This window comes from Calidris pugnax, unplaced genomic scaffold (assembly GCF_001431845.1).
Source record: "Calidris pugnax isolate Ruff unplaced genomic scaffold, ASM143184v1 scaffold30, whole genome shotgun sequence".
Classification (NCBI taxonomy): domain Eukaryota; kingdom Metazoa; phylum Chordata; class Aves; order Charadriiformes; family Scolopacidae; genus Calidris; species Calidris pugnax.
The window spans coordinates 4,145,027-4,163,722 of record NW_015090776.1 but is presented as its reverse complement, the minus strand read 5'-3'; the positions used below and the strand labels follow the sequence as shown (position 1 = coordinate 4,163,722).

The window sequence follows — 18,696 nt, the reverse complement described above, 5'->3', positions numbered from 1 at the left end:
CTGATTCTTGACTGTGGCAAAGGCTGCTTTCATACCTCCAAGCAAGATCTCATTGGAAGCAGGACATGACCTGCTTCCTCCAGTTATCAAAACTCATCACACGTTTCCTAATCTTCCGATAGTTTCCTTAACACCCTTCAAGTCGCACGCCGCCTTCCTCCCACAGCAGGCGCTCGGGCTGCAGGACTTGGCAAACTCTCCTGCCAAAACTGCTTTAACTCAGGACATGCATGCATCGAGGCAGGAGGGGGATGGAGATTGGAAGGGGATAAAGCCTCGCACTGCCCCCAGCCAGTTCTTCATTTGCTCTTTGCTCATAAATATTGCACATTTCCCATTCTTGCAGCAATTTTCCAGCCAAGCCCTGTTCAAAAGGTACCCATGTTGTTAACTGCTCCTCCCTCCACTGATTTTAGACACGTTGTGGGGAAACTGAGGCACGCTGCTGGGAAGGGGAGCCCTCCTGTTACTGCTGGGAGGTAACAGGGTGAACCCACATCCCTGAAGGTCCCCAGGACCACAAGACCGGAATGCTCATTGTGTTGGTTGGATTTGTGGACCACCCTTGTTTTGCCACTTTCCTGATGGGGGAAGAGCCCTCTAAGTGAAGGGTTTCACACACCTTGCCCTCTGCTGCTATTCGGGAAGTGTTAGAGTTCACATCCACTCCCTGTGCACACCCACCCTGCATGCCACCACCCCCCTCCACACCCCTCTTGTGGTGCTGGGGTCCACCCATCCTAAAACAAGCTGGGGGACAAGACAGAGTGAGGTTATCACCCCAGCAACAAGGCTCCTGTGAACTATTTTGGCAGCACAGACTGACAGAGAAGGAAAGGTAAGATCATAGAATTGCCCAGGCCAGAAGGGACCTCCAAAGGTCATCTAGTCCCACCCCCCCCACAGTCAGCAGGGACACCACCAACTAGACCAGGCTGCCCAGGGCCTCATCAAGCCTCACCTTGAATATCTCCAGGGAAGGGGCCTCAACCACCTCCCTGGGCAACCTGTTCCAGTGCTCCACCACCCTCACAGTGAAGAACCCTCTCCTCATCTCCAGTCTAAAGAGATCCTAGCCATGCTGCGCTCAACCCCTGAGCAAGACAAGGTGCCAGCCTTCCTCCTCTCCCCAGCAGATGCCCCCTCCTCCCTACACCGGGTGAGCACATTTCCTCTGGGGAGCCCTGCTGTCCATGGCCCCCACCCTGTTTTCTTCCTGAGTTGAGAAAGTGAACGGCCTCGGGTACCCCGCGGGAGGCACTGCCGGTCACTGACCCGCCGAGGCTTCCTCCAGACAAGCGGCGTGGTGGCCTGGGACTGGCTGCCTGCTGCGAGCCAACATGGCATTACCTAAAAATTAGCTATTAAATGTTAGAAGCACATACAGAGATAGCAGGTGTGGGAAAGTAACAGAAGCTTGGCAAGGAGGACTGTAAACACACTCAAGTGACTTGTACATGGGGTGCTGGAAAACACATCTATCACACTGATTGTTGCTTAGTTTTATGTGTTCAACAAGTAGAACATCTGCACTTAAGATAACGAAGGCCTGGGATGGACTCAGGGGCACCTTCCTGAACGTGCCCGACACTCCTGCCCTGCTGCTGAAGAAGGTCAAAGCACAGCAGAAAACTGTGCCTGCCTGAATCCTTGAAATACAGGCAAGAACAGCAAGTGTGAGCTCTTGCTCTCTTGTTCCCTTGCTGACCAGGACTCTCTCTCACTCGGCACCACCTGTGTCCCCTGCTTGCCTGCCTCTGCCTGGGTGCTGCTTTGGAGATTCCCCAACCCATGAGGTATCAAAATTAAACTTGTTCTTTGCCTTTCATCCATGGTTTTGTGGTTGTTCCTGCGTCCTGCCTGCCTCAGCTCACACAGCAGCTGTCTGACCAGCAAAGGTCCCACATGGCAGCCCAGCGCCATCATCTCAGCTGCTGCAGCATCCTTGCTGCCCTGACCAGGAGGGAAGCTGGGGAGGGCACAGACACATTACAAAAGGATTTAAATTCAAGAGGCTTTAACCTCTTTAACCTTGCAAGAGCTCTGGTTTCTGTCCTTCAGCTCATGGCTCTCGTGTGCCCAGCCCTCCCCAGGAGCTTGCAGTTCAAGGGATGTTGATGCAGTGGCCAAGGCCTGCGGGGAGGGAGCCCTGCAGCCCCAGCAGGAGAGGGTACCCCAGACTCTGCAGCACAAACGTATGGGAGGAAACACAGTGCTTAAACCTGGAGTCAGGGATGCGATACTGCTGGGTGTCACACAAGCACATGTACCTGCATCCCCAGCACAGCTTTCAGCAGAGGAAGGACATGTTCCCATTTAATGCAGGATACAAGCTCAGGAGTGCTGCAGGCAGCTTCACTGGAACAGCTCTGGAGCAGACACTGCAGCAGGGAAGCAGAACCCGGCATCCATCACCATAAATGAAAGCAGAGCAGGACCCAGGACATCACAGCCATCCCTCTGCCCAGGACAGCAATTCCCACCAGCAGGAAGGAAAGGGAAAACCAGGGCATTTTGATACACAGACATTTGTCACCGGTGTCTAAGGGTAGAAAGACCAAGAACTCAGAGCCAACATGCCAGTCCTGGTAGATGTATAGTTAATTTACAGCCCCCTTACAGGCCAGCTCTCCTGCCCCACCACCACTGCAGAGGTTGCTGCTAGCAGATGACCTGAGCTGAGGACAAGGGAGGGCAGGGGACTGCCGGGCATTGACCTCCAGCCAGAACAGGAAGGCTAGAGACTTTCCGCCTACAATAGCAGAAGCATGTGGAACGTGGAGGTGCTGCGAGCATCCCTGCCCGGGAGTAACCAGGCAGCAGGGACACAGCAGCCCACCCTCCTCCTCCCAGTGCAAGGTCAGGCTAGCAGGAGGCAGGTCAGACTTAAAAACCTCAAAGAAAGGTTAAATTCAGCTAGCAGGAGGTGGGGCAGGCTTTGAAACCCAAATAAAGGTTAAATGCCCAAGCTAGTGTGTACTAGCAGGAGATGTTTTGATAAATATTTGCTGTGTAAGGCATTATCCAAAGGCCATGAACACACATACGTGCTCACCACCTTTCTGGGGCTTGGTCTATAAGGGAGTGTTGTTTTTCCCCAGACCCTCCAGAGCAGAAGTACATCACGGTGCCATTAATCTTCGTGCTGCTCTGACCCAAGTGTTTGGTGTTACCCCGCAGCTGCTTCCTGAGATAGAGCCTTCCAGGTACCCGGCCACACTCTGCCCCGTCAGCAGGACAGGCTCCAGCATCACTTCGGGGCTCACACGGGGGGGCAGCTGGGCAGGAGAGCAAACCTGAACTCCCTGCTCTCACACCGAGAGAGCAGAGGGACACGCTCCATCCCACACAGCCAGGGACTGCCACCACGTGAAGGCACATCCAGGATTGTGCCACCAAACCCCAGGAGCTGGAACGTTGAGTTGAAGAGAGCTCGTTTCTTACAGTTAGACAACAGGCTTAGACGCAAGACAGCAAGTAAATTCACCAACTCCAGTTTGCTAGTTGTGGTATTTTAACAAGTACGTCACTTGTAAGGTATACTACCCATGAGGGTTTGGGGTTGGTTTTTTTTTTTTTTTTGAACAACAGCATCTCACATAGTTTTCCATCAAATCCTCCAGAAACCAACCGGATTTCATAGAACAGTTTGGGTACTAGACCAGGTTGCTCAAAGCCCCATCCAACCTAGTCTTGATTTCCCTTCCAGTATCACCCATAACAACCTCTACAACCCCAAAGATAAGCTGGCACACACACGGCCCTAGGTCAGCCCAGGCTTTTCATAGCCAAGGTTCCCAAGGGCAGTGGGGCTGAAGCCTCGAAGAGCAACCAGTTGTGTTTCTGCAGCACTGACTCTGCACTGCCACATCAACTGCAAGAGGGAAAGCAGCAAATACAACTTTCAGTGCTAATATAAGAAATTATGGGTGGTTCCTCTGCAGCACAGACCAATAAGCAGACACAAGACATAGGCCTAGAAGCATCTCCCAACATTTGCCCAACCATCCTTGGCAGGCAGCCGGGCATTAACAGTCCTCAAGTCCCACTCCACCGATTTGTGACCCTGGCTTATACACCAGGGCTGTTGCTACCTCTGTGATATTCCATTTGACATTCAGACAACATTCAACACTGGCAGACATTTCAAGAGCTTCTTACAAAATAGAAGGGCTGGGATGAGGTGGTAAAGGTGCAGTTGGCCTGCTTGGTAACAAGATGGGGGGATAACTCTGGGATGGCCTCCAGCTGGCTTGTTGTCCCCCAGGAGAGACCAGCACAGCTCTGCAAATCCCAGTAGCCTCAAAAAAACTAGAGATGGATCCCAGGGCAAAGAGCAGAGGGAGGTTCTAACACTTCACTGCGCAAGTGCACAGCCATTGGCATGTCCTCAGCAGCCAGGGACCACCAGCACATGCACAAGTGAAACAGCTCTCTGGAGAAAAGGGGAAATGTCCCGCCTCCCACCCCCCCTCCCCCCGAGCTCATCTGCTCAGCACCAACCTCGTTCTCATGAGCTTTATGTTCCATGAGTTGAGGAGAGGAGCACACCCTTGGTGACCAACAGGACTTTGATGACTCCTCAAGTAAGCAGCCTGTTAGAAGTTCCTACAGTGAGAAGGAAGGTGCCCGAGATAAGACATCCAGTACATTTCTCCCTCAGCTTGTTTCCAGCAAGGACAGAGACCTGCTCTCAATTTGGGGAAGCTGCCAGAGGATTTCAGGAGACAAAGCAGCTGTGGACCATCACCACCCACACAACCTCCCTGCTTCCAGGGCAGCCCCACAGCACCCTCATGGCTCAACAGGTAAGTTCTGTCCAGCTGTGCCTGCAGGCATGAAGAGGATTTATCCAGCATTGGAATAGGCTGCCCAGGGAAGTGGTTGAGGCACCATCCCTGGAGGTGTTCAAAAGACAGGTTGACATGGTCCTCAGGAATATGGTTTAGTGGTTTTTTTGGGTTTTTATTTCTTATTTTTTTGTCAGAGTTAGGTTGATGGTTGGACTAGATGATCTTTGAGGTCCCTTCCAACCTAGACGATTCTATGATTCTACGATTTACATGAGAAGCAGAACCACTCAGCTCAGAGTGTGAGCCAGGACAAACCCAGCTTCCTAGACTCATAAACCTGTGATGTCCCCTCTGTTCTCTGCGAATTCAGCACTGCAGTCCCAGCACAGGATCACGTTATTCCCAGAAAACCGCCAGGACTCCTACACTCTTTCAGCAGCCTTGCTTTGCAAGTTTCACGGCTCATTTTTTCCTGTCTAATCACACACACCACCCCCCCATCCCGGGGATTGGGAAGAGGACTTTGGGTCACACCACGCTCCAGCTCCACGTAAGCCCAGGCTGCCTCAGTCACCAGTGCTCAGAGCCCACAGCCAAGCCCTGCTCTCCCGCCACGCTGGCAGCATTTCCACACAATCACACACTACTTGCAATGGCAGTATTTGCCCTGTGCCCTCTGCTGTTGTCACAGCACCCCTCCACCCCAACAGCAAACAGAGGTACACCTTTCACTAAGCCATTACAGAAACATTCTCTAAGGCCCAGCAGACTCCCTACCCCCCTCCAGCAATATTAGCTCTGCTTCATTAGTTTCCAGCTAATTTCAAACCACTCTGCCTGCTTAGGGGGTGTAGCAAGACCTCAAGACAATGCAGATGTTTTGCTGTCCCTGGTAACTTCTCAGATTAGATGTTTCCCAAGTAATCCAACACTCTGCTTGTTGCCTAAACCAGAACAGTTTATGTCTGTCTGTCAAGAAATATCTTCTCCCCAGATTGGGCCCAGGCACATCTCAATGGATTTAGGGACATTTCCAAGATACCCAAACTATGATTAGATACACCATGAAGAAAAAAAAAAAAATCCATCAACCACAAAATGCAGTGCTGAGTAGTAAATTTACCACTAGTGGGACAGGAAAGAGGGGACATTCCCCTCAAGATCCTCAAAGGCTTATGCAGAAGCTCCCCAAAGAAATCACAGAATGGTTCAGGTTGGAAGGGACCACAAAGACCAATCAGTTCCAACCCCCCACCTGTAAGCAGGGCCTCCTCCTCTCAAATTACTTCATTCTAAGTATTTACAGAAGACTTTATTGCTAAATTTTACTGCTTTGTCCTACCCATCCCCCTTAGGCGTCTCACAAATTAAAGATGTGGCAGAAAAACTCCTTGGCAAGAGGCTTGGTAAGGAAACTGAAAACGCATCACTAATGTTAAACTCCCTGCTGCAGGTAGCACCAACAAACCATGTCTAACCTCAGTCTGATCTGAAGCTACATCAAGCATTACAGGGCTGTGGCAACTGCTCCTATCAACTCACACATGATCACCCTGACGAGACACTCCTAAACACACACATTTGCCAACTGCAGGTAGCACAGAGGAAAAGCATTACAAGTTTTGAGAGCAGCTGCGGTCCCTGCACACAGCACATTTCAAGCCAAGATAAATCCCCGAGCCAAGATCATGCACCGCAAAGCCACCGGGAGTCACACATTGAGCTCAAAGGATCAAATGCCCAGCTCTCCAAACACCTGCAGAATTACCTGCCTCCAGATGTCCACAGCCTTTGTGCCAGCAGCTCTGTGAGCTACAAGCTCTCAAGGCACTTTAAATACAGGTTGCTGAGGAACACAGGTAAGGAGCTGAGCAAAGGCTCTGTGAGCATCTCTCCCCCTCATATCCCAACGCGTTTATCATGATTTTTCAATAAAAACAAGTTGAGAGCACATCCTGTGCTTTGCACAGGCAACTTTCCCATTGCTGAACAGTGCATACAGGTATGAATATAAATGCCTGCAAATTTTATTGCAATCAAAGCCCTTAATTGTATCAGAAATTAAAGGGAACACAATGAAATAATATAAGAGTTACTCTCAAGTGAGAATTCAAAGTTGAACAGAGACATTAGACTGCTTTAATTTTGCATCCAAAAGCAGTGAGGTTTACATCTTGCATAAATTCTTGCTAGATAGAGCTGAACACATTTAACTCTTCTCCCATGATTAGGTGGGGGGGGAGGGGGGGAAATTAAGCCTTGAGTTTAAACTACCTGAATTTGGCAACACGAAATTTAGCCTGCAATGCCACTGAGGTAATGGCTTATCAAGAGGTCACTGTCTTACAGTTCTCCCCTTTGTCCAACAAGGAAATGGCACCATACATCCTTCATAGGAAATTTTCAGACAGAAGATTTAAACTACTGTTGAAGCAATTTAACAATAGATCTTTCCTAAAAATCTGCTAATGCATATCTAGCAATTTTTTTTTTTTGAGATCCTACACTCAGTGTAATTTAAATAGCATTTGAACCATTCCAACAGGAATCACATTGCAAAGAAGCAATTTGCTTCTCTAACATTTTTGCACACCTGCTTAGAGCCCATGCATTTAGAGCACAAGTTTACAAGGTCGAGTCTCTACATGGGTACCTAATAAACACTACAGAGCAGAGTTCTTGGGAACAAGGGCAAACATCTCAGTCTCCAGGCTGTAATGACTTAAGGCTTCTTGCAGCTTCATTTGCCTGGGCAGTGAGAGCCAGAGGAAGCACCATCCACTTTCACTCCTGGTTCAGAGTTGGCACCTGAAGCCACCTGAAGCACTCAGGCAGACTAAATCCCATTGCAGTTGGACAAGTAGACTGGTGACAAGTCAGTTGTGAGTCACTCTGGGACCTTCTGGAAGGAGGGATGAAAAGAAAGTCTTGAAAAAAACCCATGCTGTGCTCATGAATGAGGGGTTGGCCTGCTGCAGTTCTTGTGAAACTTGTCCCTCATCAGGAGGTACCTCAGATTCATCTGCTCTGTGTGCGTTTTCCCCCTGTCAAAATAAAGGGTATTTGGAAAGTGAGATTATTGTAGAAATGAGTTAGAGGAATCAGGTGTCCAACAGCGTGTTTTGTTACCCAAATGTCACTGTCAGACATAAAAATTATCCCCAGACAACCACAGAGTTGAAAAAACAAGCTGCACTCTCTGTGCAGTGCACCACTCTGTGCAGTGGTGTTGGTTAACTCCTGTGGTATGTCCAACACTGTTTGGGACAGACATTAAGCACCTGATCAGGTAAACAATATATGTGTTCACAATTAAGTGACTTCTGCTGATATCAGCCAGGAGCATCAACTGGAAATGCAAGACTCCTAGTGCTGATATCCTCAAATCCTGTCACTCTGAACACTGCCTTCAGACACAGAACCTGTTCAGTCTGGGACAGGCCACTCTCCATCACAGCATCCTAAAGGCCAGAAACACCTAGAAGATGACATCCAGCCTGAGAGTTTGTAGAACAGAGGAGTTAGCTGCAAAGAGGGTGGCAATTATTCCTCCACAGAAGATAGTTTCTGATGAAAGTTTAAAGAACAAAGTTTTTGCTTCTACATTTAATTAGTAAACTGAAAATAAAACTTCACAGCATTTCCTGCTGATGGTTTAAAGCATACCAAGACAGTACCTGTAAGTTATTGTTCTGGTCCTGGTTTATAGCTGCTTGAGGAGCAACATTGCCTGGGAAGGGCTGAACTGGTCTCCGTCTAAAAGGAAGCCATCCAACATGGTGCCTGGAGGAGCCAACAGATTTTTTTTAGTATTGGTTAAAACCCACTCCTTCCTGTTACCCCACCACAGTTCAAGTAACATCTGACCGCTCTGAGCTGCGGGCAGCAAGTTCAGCACATAATGGTCCTTTCTGCCCTGACCCTCACCATAAAGGGCACAACAAAGAACATGTGAAACTGCATTACCTTACCAAACATAACAGGCCATATAGACCTTCTTAGAAAGTCTATCTCTACAGCACCCACACCTTATAACCCACAATATAAGCTGCACAAAGTTACACTTTAGAATTATCAATCATAAAATTTAAGGAGTTTTAATGAAGCAATTAACCTTTACTTTCCAAGGTTGCATAGAGGTCAGGAGAGCTGATCCAGTTTCAACTCTTAGACCCACCACTTGGATCACTTGTTTCACTGGTGATCCAAGAATTTGAGGGGACAGATTATCCCTCTCAGACAGGACACCTTGAGCACATCAACTGAGGGCCCACTATCTTTATTGTGCTCCTGAGACTTATCCCAAGCTTTCCCCCTTAGAGAGGCTCAAAGGCAATCCAGGACACCGCAGTCAGTTTGGCTTGGTTTGCTCTCCACATAGGCAACACAGTAGAAGAACCTGTGTAGGTCCATGTCTTAAATGCAAGTGCAAGACCCTCCTCCCAGGCTTCAAACAACTTGTTCCCCCAACAAGCAACTGTCCTTTACTCTCTTGAACCCGTGTCCGCTCTATGTTGCTGAGGCCTTACACTGAAAGCTACTTAAGTAATTTTCTAAGAAGAAAGCAAACCACACCAGTAGCACAAGTACAAAAGCCACTATTACCCATTCTTCATTTAATGCAGTCATAGCCTATACTTATATTTTTCCTAAATACTGAGTTACACCAGGATAGAGTGGTTCACCCTTTCCAGGTACTGCAGTCATATGAAGCTCAACTCCCAGAAAGCTGACCACAGCCCAGTGCTTCAGTGAAACATTTCCCAATACCACAGTAAATATTAACACCACACACTTACAGATACATCAGCACAGTGCCACCCATAACCAGGAGGAATCTGCTGACACTGGAGTAGAAGTAGATAATGTTGACAAAAACATAGAACAGCGTTGCTGAGTAGAGCCAGTCCAACCAATCCCGATTGCCACCCTCCTCCTCTTCCTCCATGAGGGGACCCCCTTGGGCATTCATCCGCAAGTTCTGGTTGGCCACTGCATTCCCCTGGGCAGCAGCATTCTGGTTTCCAGGCTGATTTTGTGCAGGAAATGGGTCTGGGAGAGGAGCTGGGGGTGTCACTGGGGCCACTGGTATCTCCTGAGAACGCCGTGCATGGGAGGGGTTAGCAGGTGCAGCAGTTGAAGCCAAGCTGAAACCAGAGAACACAAAGTACTGAATAAGGCTTAATCAAATCCTTTCACACTGAACAGGCACCGAAAATTTGCATACATATACACATAGTAGAGAGCAGATCAAACACAAGTAGAAAGCATCAAGTGTAGAAGGTACAGAAGGGTTAAAAACAAGTTCCAATTCTACCCATGAAATAGTTGCATAGTGACTTTAGCAAGTCAAACCAGACATCTTCCACTTCAGGAAGGATAATTTTAATACCTAGCAAATAAATTCTTTAGAGCAATCTAAAGGTAGTCCAGAAGGCTTCTACGAGTCTCAGCTTTCCCTTGGTCACTGATTTCCAGACAGCACTACAGAAAAACGGTGAAGAGCCAAGGCTCATCAGCAGGGTTACAGTTACTCTACAGACTCCTTGCACTTAAAGTGCAAGATTCAAAACCACCGGCCTGAACAGTAAACCAAGCACCCTATGAGAGTTGGAGGTACATTCCTACACTATTCTGCATAAGTTATGAAGAGTCTTCCAACCACCATCAAGAGAGGAAGAAGCTATTTCCTTGTATTCCCGTTTCTACTGGTAGCTTTGGACAGAAGACTTACTATTGCATGTAATACTGTCTTGCATAAATCTGTTGAAGCCAGGACATCTGAAGCATGCTGTAGGTCGTATAAGCAAAGAAGCCAGGAGCCACACTTTGGAAGGGATGCCAAGTCGTCTCCAGCCTTGGTCAAAATTTAAACACATTCATTAGCAAATACTGGACAAACTACAGGAGTCATTTACTGCAGCACAAATGTAAATAGCTTCTGCCATTTTGTACATCCAAATGCAAAATTAACTCTTCCTTCTGAAGTATTAAAGACATCTCTTTGCCCACATGAATAAAGGGAAGATTTTCAACTAACAGAGCAGTACATTTTCCTTCAGCTTCTTCCAGAGCCACTAAAGCTTTTATATACAGCATCACCTTTGGTCCATGTTCTATGGGCTTAGGACAGTATGTGTGGCATAAGGAGCTGGCATGCAATAAAGCCACTAAAATCTTTAAAGTATTGACCTATGTAAAAATTGTATTTACCTGTTACTGGCTTCTGCTGATGACTGGCCACCAGAAGGGCATCTCAGTCTTTCACCATTTGAGGAAGATGTGGACAGTTCTTGACTAGCTTCTGACGGTAACTTTGGCTGATCAGCTTTCACCTGGGGACAGCAATGCAGTTAACAAGGGTTATTCAGGACACCGTACAAGCAGGTTATGCTACACTGAACAGGTTCTTATTTTATAACTGCTACATGGCTCATATACTTTGTCCTGCACAATACCTCTGGCACTGCCACAGAGGTGATACTGCTCTTGGGCACCATGCCACAACAACCTCTATCAGTATTTTAGAGCCCCTTAAGAAGTGACTGGCATGTAAAAGTGACTTGATGTCACTCTTCTCTTTCACCAGATCTACACCTTTATTAATTTTTATGCATGCATCCAGGTCCCATCTAGCTATAAAAATGTAATCAGAAGAAACAGAGGGAACTGTACTCAAGACAGTTTGACTTTTTAGCTATGGTAAGTCTGTACACACACACATGAGCTGCTGTAAAGAGAATTCAAGACCTGTTGCGTGGTGATACAACAGACACCACCAGACCAAAGCTGACTGGTGTCTAGCAACCACCAGACAGACAGGATAAGCTCAAATTGCCCATAATGGACAATATAAACGCACCTCCAGACACATTAGCACATCCACTTCAAAGTGAAAATTGGTTTTGGTCATTTGCACTCAACACCAGCAAGTACTCAGTCCAAGCACTAAGGCTCATCTTTGGCTTCTTCTCTACAGGCTGAGTCATTAATGATCAGTTAAAATGTCTTCAGCTAACAGCCTTCTTCCTTCCCCACACACACCCCAGAACCACTTCCACTCTGTAACTACAATGTTTTCTGCCCACAAGCACAGCCTCTGTCTGAAAAAGCCTGGGACACAACAGGTCACATTCTATTTAATAAAACTGAATTTACCAGAAATCATTTATCCTCTGAGCAGCGTGTTACAACTGGATTATAGTTTTGATATTTCTTAACAGATGCCACAAGAATCTTTACTAATGAACCACAGAGCCAATTTTTAAATCAGCTTAATCCAAACACTTTGTGATAACTTGGTTAGGAATGTGAGAATGCAATACTGCCATTGCACCAGTAGGAAAAAGTTGCAGTATCAGTGAACTTTAAAATAGCCATTTGATACTTCCTGTTTTCAGTCACAACCCCAAGTTTCAGAGTAACATGTTAATTTAGTCCAAGTACCTCTGCACTGGTTTCTTGCACACTTGCAGGAGTCTTGAAATTGTATACCAAATGAAGAGCATGCAATTCCCCGTGCTAAAACATAAGGGTAGAAGGATTAAAAAAAAAATATCACTTTTTTGACATATTTCAGCACAGCATAAAAGATTTTCTTATACCTTTGGCAGGATTTCTCTCAGATATTGATGATCAAGCAGGAGCTTCCCAGAATAAATCAGCTTTTGGTCCTCTTCAGGCTTTGAAGAAAGAAAGCAAACAATAGAATTACTTTCCCCGCCAAGCACCCTGAAACGTGAACTGACACAACTTGCAGGCGGATGGAGAGAGACACGCATTAAGGTGCACATCTCAAGTTCAGCTAATGAGATCTGAGAACACCGAAGTGCAAGATCACCCAGGCTGACATCAGCAGGAGGCTAAAAACACCCCTTCGGCAAAGAACACACTGTCTCTTTCACAGTCTGGACAGGCTGGAGAACTGGGCAAGGAAGAACCTCATGAGGGAAAAGTGCAGGATCCTGCACCTGGGGAAGGAGAATGTCAGGCACCAATACAGGTTAGGCATGGACCTGCTGGAGACAAGTTCCGAAGAAAAGGATCTGGGGGTCCTGGTGGACAACAAAATGACAATGAGCAAACAGTGTGCTCTTGTAGCCAGGAGGGCCAACGGAATCCTGGGCTGCATAGGGAAGAGTGTGGCCAGCAGGTCAAGGGAGGTCATTCTGGCCCTCTGCTCTGCACTGGTGAGGCCACAACTGGAATCCTGCCTCCAGTTCTGGGCTCCCCAGTTCAAGAGGGACAGGGAACTACTGGAAAGAGTCCAGCGTAGGGCAACAAAGATGATTCAAGGATTGGAGCATCTCCCTTATGAGGAGAGGCTGAAAGAGCTGGGACTCTTTAGTCTGGAGAAGAGAAGGCTGAGGGGAGATGTTATTAATGCCTACAAGTATCTCAAGGGCAGGCTGAGGGAGGAGGGAACCAGACTCTTTTCAGTAGTTGCCAGTGAGAGGACAAGGGGCAATGGGCGCAGTTGGAACATAAAGGGTTCCACTTGAATATGAGGAAGAACTTTTTCACGGTGAGGGCGACGGAGCCCTGGAACAGGCTGCCCAGGGAGGGTGTGGAGTCCCCTTCTCTGGAGATTTTCAAGACCAGCCTGGATGCAGTCCTGAGTGACATGCTCTGACAAGCTCTGGGTGGCCCTGCTTTAGCAGGGGAGTTGGACTAGATGATCTCTATGGTCCCTTCCAACTCTAAAAATTCAGTTAAATTCAGTGAAAAGTTTCTGGTTCTCGGAGGTTGTGGAGCAGGCTCTGAGCCAGCCGGGGCTGGGGGGGATTAAACCAACCCGCTACACCCCACAGCAGCCCCGCAGCAATTCTGCAGCCCGGCTCCCGGAGAGCCACCGAGCCCCTCCAGCCGGATCGCGGCCACCGAGCCCCCGCCGTGCCGGGCCCCGCACGGCTGCGGTCCCGCAGGGAAACACCTCCGAACACCCGCTCACCTCCCTGTGGCCGGACCGGGGGGAAGGGGTTCCGAAACACAACCCAAGGGCTCCTCAGCCTACTCGCCACCCCCGGCGGCGCGGTGGCCCATCCGCGTTCCCCGGGCAGGGCGGCCAGCCCCTCCCGCGGAGGGCCGGTGATGTTTAACCACGGCCGAAGGGGAAGCCCGGCCAAGCCCCGAGCCGGCCCCACCGCCCGCCGGGCGGCTGATGCAACCACCCGCGGGGGGTGGAGGTGGAGGCGGCCCCCGGCGGGACGCCCCGCTCCCCCCCCTCTCCGCGCCCCGGCCTGACGCCCCGCTCCACCCCTCCAGCGGCCGCTAAAGGGGCCGTGCACTCACCGGTGCCCCGGGGACGAGACGGCGCAGCTCGGCCTTGAGGCGGCGCACGGTCCACGCGGGGGCGGCGCGGAGGCGGAGGTCGGGGTGCCGCTGCGTGGGGCTGCGGACGAGCAGCAACAGCAGCCCCTCCATAGCGGACACACAGCACTGTCAGACGCACCCGCTGCCTCCACCCACCCTTTTATAGGCGCCCGCCGAGCTCCGCCCTGCCGCAGGGCCGCGGTGGCTTCAGCCGATTGGCTGCGGCGGGAGCGAGGGCGGGAGCCGCCACGTGGGCCAATGGGACGGAGCCCCGCGTGCGGCGCCACGGGGAGGTCTCCGCGGCAGGCGGAGGGTCTGATTGGGCGGTGCCGCTGAGGGGGCGGGACTCCAGCGCCCGTCGTAACGTCACCATGGCGACCGTGATCCGGGCCGGGGCCCGTGAAGGGCCGGCGGCCATGGCGGGGCGGCGGGAATGGTCCTGCTGTCGCCCCGGCGCCAGGCCCCTGACCTCCTTCCATCTCGGCCGGTGGCGGCCGGGCCCGTTCCGCCCGCGAGCCCCGCAGGGAGCGGGGCGGCCTCACCGGGCTGCCGTGGCCGCCCGACGTCCCCCGGGCCGCGCTGGGCCTGAGGGAGCTGAGCGCCCCCTCCCGCCAGGCCGCAGCCCCACCGCGCCCGGCACCGAGCAGGGAGAGCGGACGCGTAAGCGGGCTTCTCCTTCACACATCCGTTCTGCCCCCCACCAGCCTGCTCCAGCCCTCTTTTGGCCCGCTCCAGCCTGGCTGCCCCACTGCGACGGGACTCGGCGCTGCGGACCCTTGGGCCAAAGCCCCACCACACGTTACCTTCAGCAGCAATGACAGCTTTAGGGATCTCTGGTGTCACGCTTCCCTTTCCCCATCGCCCGCAGGAACAGCACAGCTCCCTGTGGGGCCACATGTGCACTGGATCCACAGCCTGGCCCGGGTGAAACGCCATCGCCTTCACTTGGCATGTGGCCAGCGTACCAGATCTGCAGAGCCACCTCCGCGGGTCTGTTTCTGACATTGTGGGGACAGGACGCAACATGCTTCTGATGTGGAGTCAAAAGGAGTGCACAGGGGATAACGTGGGGAAATGTGATCGTTCAAGAAATTATCACTGACCAAAAAACCAACCCCCTAAAAATGTAGAACAGCAGCTTCTGAGTGCTTCTCCCCATACTCATCTTCCTTTGAGATGTGATCCGGCTCGGGGAAACCAGTGGCAGTGATCCTGACGCACCAGGAGGGGTTTTTAGCGTGCTTTAAAACACTATCACAGCAATGTGAGGAGCCAGTGCTATCTGTCAGCACTGTGTATTCACTCTGCGTGTTTCATTAGCTGCTCAGTATTCTTTGGCAGCCAGACCTGTTGCCCAAAGGCATGGATGAGTTCGCAGCCAGTAACAGATTTTGCAACCAGAAAAGACGTTCTGCCACGAGGATGCGTCACCTCGCTGGTTCCTGGGGAAGAGCTGTGCCACGGGGCACCGCTGCCTCGGGAGCCGGCGAAATAAAATCACAAAGAAATGAACTGAACCTACGTCTGGTCCGATGGACCTTCTGTGGCTGCCAGGACACATCCTTGGGAGGCTGGACAATGCCGGGAACCTGTTCCTGTGTCACATCCCGCCCCACTCCAAGCAGGGCAGCAGCAGGATTCACTTCAGAGCTCCCCACCCGTCCTGCCTTCGGCTCTCCCCGACAGGCTCAGTGCTCAGGTGGGCTTTCCCTCCCCAGCCACAGCTCAGTCCCTCCTGAGCCAAGGAGATGCTGGCAGAGCTGTCTGCCCTTCTCCCTTAGCCGTGGGGACCCTGATCCCTGTCTTCCAGCTCCTGACGGCAGTGAAGGAGGGAGAAACAAGCACCACATCCAAGGCTGTCGTTGCCAATACCCCTGATTAAGGTTAAGATTACTTTCTTTGCCATTCTCTTGGTGGCAGCCTTTGCTCAGAGTGCCCAGAGGGCTCCCGTTGGTGGCAGGGACAGGGTAAAGCTGTTTAGATACTGGTAACAACCAGGTTCTTGGGCTCTGTGTGTGCGTTTTGCTGGGACTCCCTGCACCATTGCTGGCCTGTGGAGCTGCAGTCACAGCGCTGATCCTGCCTCGAGCTCAGACTCCTGCTTTTCACTCCCCTGTCAGGGACAAGAGGGACAGAACTCACCAGAGCTGCCCATCTGCTGCCCCAGCCATTCCTGGGAAAAACATCACTCATGGGAATGTGCTGGACAATGTCCTGTGGACCCGGCTCTGAGCAGGGGCTGGGGGAGTGATCTCCCAAGGTGGCTGCCAACCTGAATGTTCCTGTGATGCCAAACCTCAGCCCCCTCCTCTGAGCCAGGGGGTACTAAGACCCCCGCAGAACCAGGTCCTTGCTGCCCTCACCCGAAGCAGCCAAGAACTGGTGGATCTGAAGTCAGTAAATGCATCTGGACATTTGGCAGCACGTGCTCTGGTCCACGAAGCTGATTCAGAGCTCCTGGAGCTAAGGCAAAACAAACACCTGCCCCGATACTGTCTGCTGAGCTTAGGGCTCACGCTGTAGATGCCAATTTGGAGACACTGTGCAAAACAGAAGGCGTGACCAGCACGTCACTCCCACCATCCTGCTGAACAATTACCTCTGATTGACCAAAATTAGAGATGAAGGGCTGCAAGCTTCTTTTGTCAGCTGGGCAAACATTAACCCTGGTGTAAATCGGGATTATCTCTCTGACCTCAGCACAATTACTCTGTTTAAAAAAAAAAACAAACCCTAACACCTGGGATGGGGGTAAGTTGCTGCCGAGTCTCCAGCTCGGTGTGCGGTCGGGCCCGGTTTCACCGCCTGGTGATCTCGGCATGGCAGGAGCAGCCAGCGGAGAATTTGCCGGTAGGTGAGGAGGTGTCCCGTGGCCTCGCAGCCCCGCGCTCCACCTGTGCCCACCCAAATGCAGTGACACAGGGCAAGGGCCGGCCAGGAGCTGTGGTGGAGCTGCCGTGGGGCTGGGGTCTGACGCAACGTCGTGTGGTCCAAAGAATCATAGAATCATAGAATCGTCTAGATTGGAAGAGACCCCTGGGATCATCGAGTCCAACCATCTACCCTACTCTACAAAGTCATCCCCTACACCATGTCCCTCAGCACTGCATCTAAACGGCCCTTAAACACAGCCAGGGATGGTGACTCCACCCCCTCCCTGGGCAGCCTGTTCCAATGCCCTATCACTCTTTCGGTGAAAAATTCCTTCCTAATGTTCAGTTTAAACCTACCCTGTTGGAGCTTGAAGCCGTTCCCTCTCGTTCTGTCACTAATTCCTTGTGAGAAGAGACCAGCACCAACCTCTCTACAGTGTCCTTTCAAGTAGTTGTAGAGAGTGATGAGGTCTCCCCTCAGCCTCCTCTTCCTCATCCTAAACAGTCCCAACTCCCTCAGCCGCTCTTCATATGATTTGTTTTCCAGCCCCCTCACCAGCTTCGTTGTCCTCCTCTGCACTCGCTCCAGCACCTCGATATCTCTCTTGTATTGAGGTGCCCAAAACTGGACACAATACTCGAGGTGTGGCCTTCCCAGTGCTGAGTACAGGGGCACAATCACCTCCCTGCTTCTGCTGGTCACACTATTTTTGATACAAGCCAGAATGCCATTGGCTTTCTTGGCCACCTGGGCACACTGCCGGCTCATATTCAGCCGTTTGTCAACTAGAACCCCCAGGTCTCTTTCTTCCAGGCAGCTTTCCAGCCACAAAAGTAGCTCCACGGGCCGGGACAGGGCAAGGATCAGCAGACGGCCTGATGCAGGGGGGCTGAGCATATCGTTGGGTTAGGGGCTGGCTCCAAGAAGCGTTTCATGGCGTGGTTGTCGCAGCCCCTTTGGCCGGTGTGGACCTTGTTGAGGCGGTGGGGCTGGCGACCCTGGAGCAGGGTGGGAGCTGTGCGGGGACAGGGTCACTCCTCCCTGCCCGGACACAGCCACTCGTCCCCGGAGATGTGTCCCCAAGGTGTCCCCCGCCGTCACAGCCCCTCAGCACCCGAGGAGAGGTTCTTCTGCCTCGGGCGCAGCGACACCAGCCCTTTGACCGGTGATGTGGTGTTGGGGGATATGGTGTAGGGGAGAACTTTAGAGTAGGGTGGATGGTTGGACTCGATGATCCCGAGGGTCTCCTCCAGCCTAGATGATTCTGTGATTCTGTGACCTCCGGCAGTTCCCCGCCTTCTGCTCACCCGTCCCACCGCCCGGTACCGCCGCTCACCCCCCCGGCCCAGCCGCCCTCCCCTCGCCGATGGTCCCCGGCAGCAGGGGGGTGTAACTGGGGATAGGCGGCGGGGCCGGTGTCACAGGCCAGGCTGAAATGGTCTCCCGGTGCCCCGCCAGCCCCCTGCCGAAGGGACACCCCCGGGGCTGTGGGGGGGCTGCGGGAGCGGCAGGACCGGCGCCGGGACACCCCCGGAGCAGCGGAGGCTCCCACCGGTGACACTCGTGGGGACTCCGGCCCCACGTCTCCCCGAATCGGGCATAATTGTGCCGCTGACGGGGTTCCCGGTGGCGGCGGGATGCCCGGGGTTACCGGGGCGGGAGGGGGGGGGGAGTCCCGCCGGCCCGGCCCCGCCCCCGTTGCCACGGCGACGTTGTC

General features: G+C 51.8%; 1 protein-coding gene across 2 annotated transcripts; it reads right to left on the bottom strand.

Moving 5' to 3' along the window:
* Window positions 1-6,798: 6,798 nt before the first annotated feature.
* HERPUD1 (homocysteine-inducible, endoplasmic reticulum stress-inducible, ubiquitin-like domain member 1) lies at window positions 6,799-14,226 on the bottom strand. 2 transcript variants are annotated; one of them, XM_014947569.1, is made up of 8 exons: window positions 14,085-14,226; window positions 12,398-12,475; window positions 12,240-12,314; window positions 11,007-11,128; window positions 10,528-10,650; window positions 9,593-9,940; window positions 8,471-8,576; window positions 6,799-7,837 (listed from the first exon to the last, which is right to left on the bottom strand). In XM_014947569.1, exons 1-8 carry the CDS (start codon window positions 14,214-14,216, stop codon window positions 7,670-7,672), a joined length of 1,152 nt encoding a protein of 383 aa, XP_014803055.1. In that variant the 5' UTR covers window positions 14,217-14,226; the 3' UTR covers window positions 6,799-7,669. The 2 variants fall into 2 exon arrangements, with proteins under 2 accessions (XP_014803055.1, XP_014803063.1); XM_014947577.1 differs by lacking the exon at window positions 12,240-12,314.
* Window positions 14,227-18,696: the final 4,470 nt, after the last annotated feature.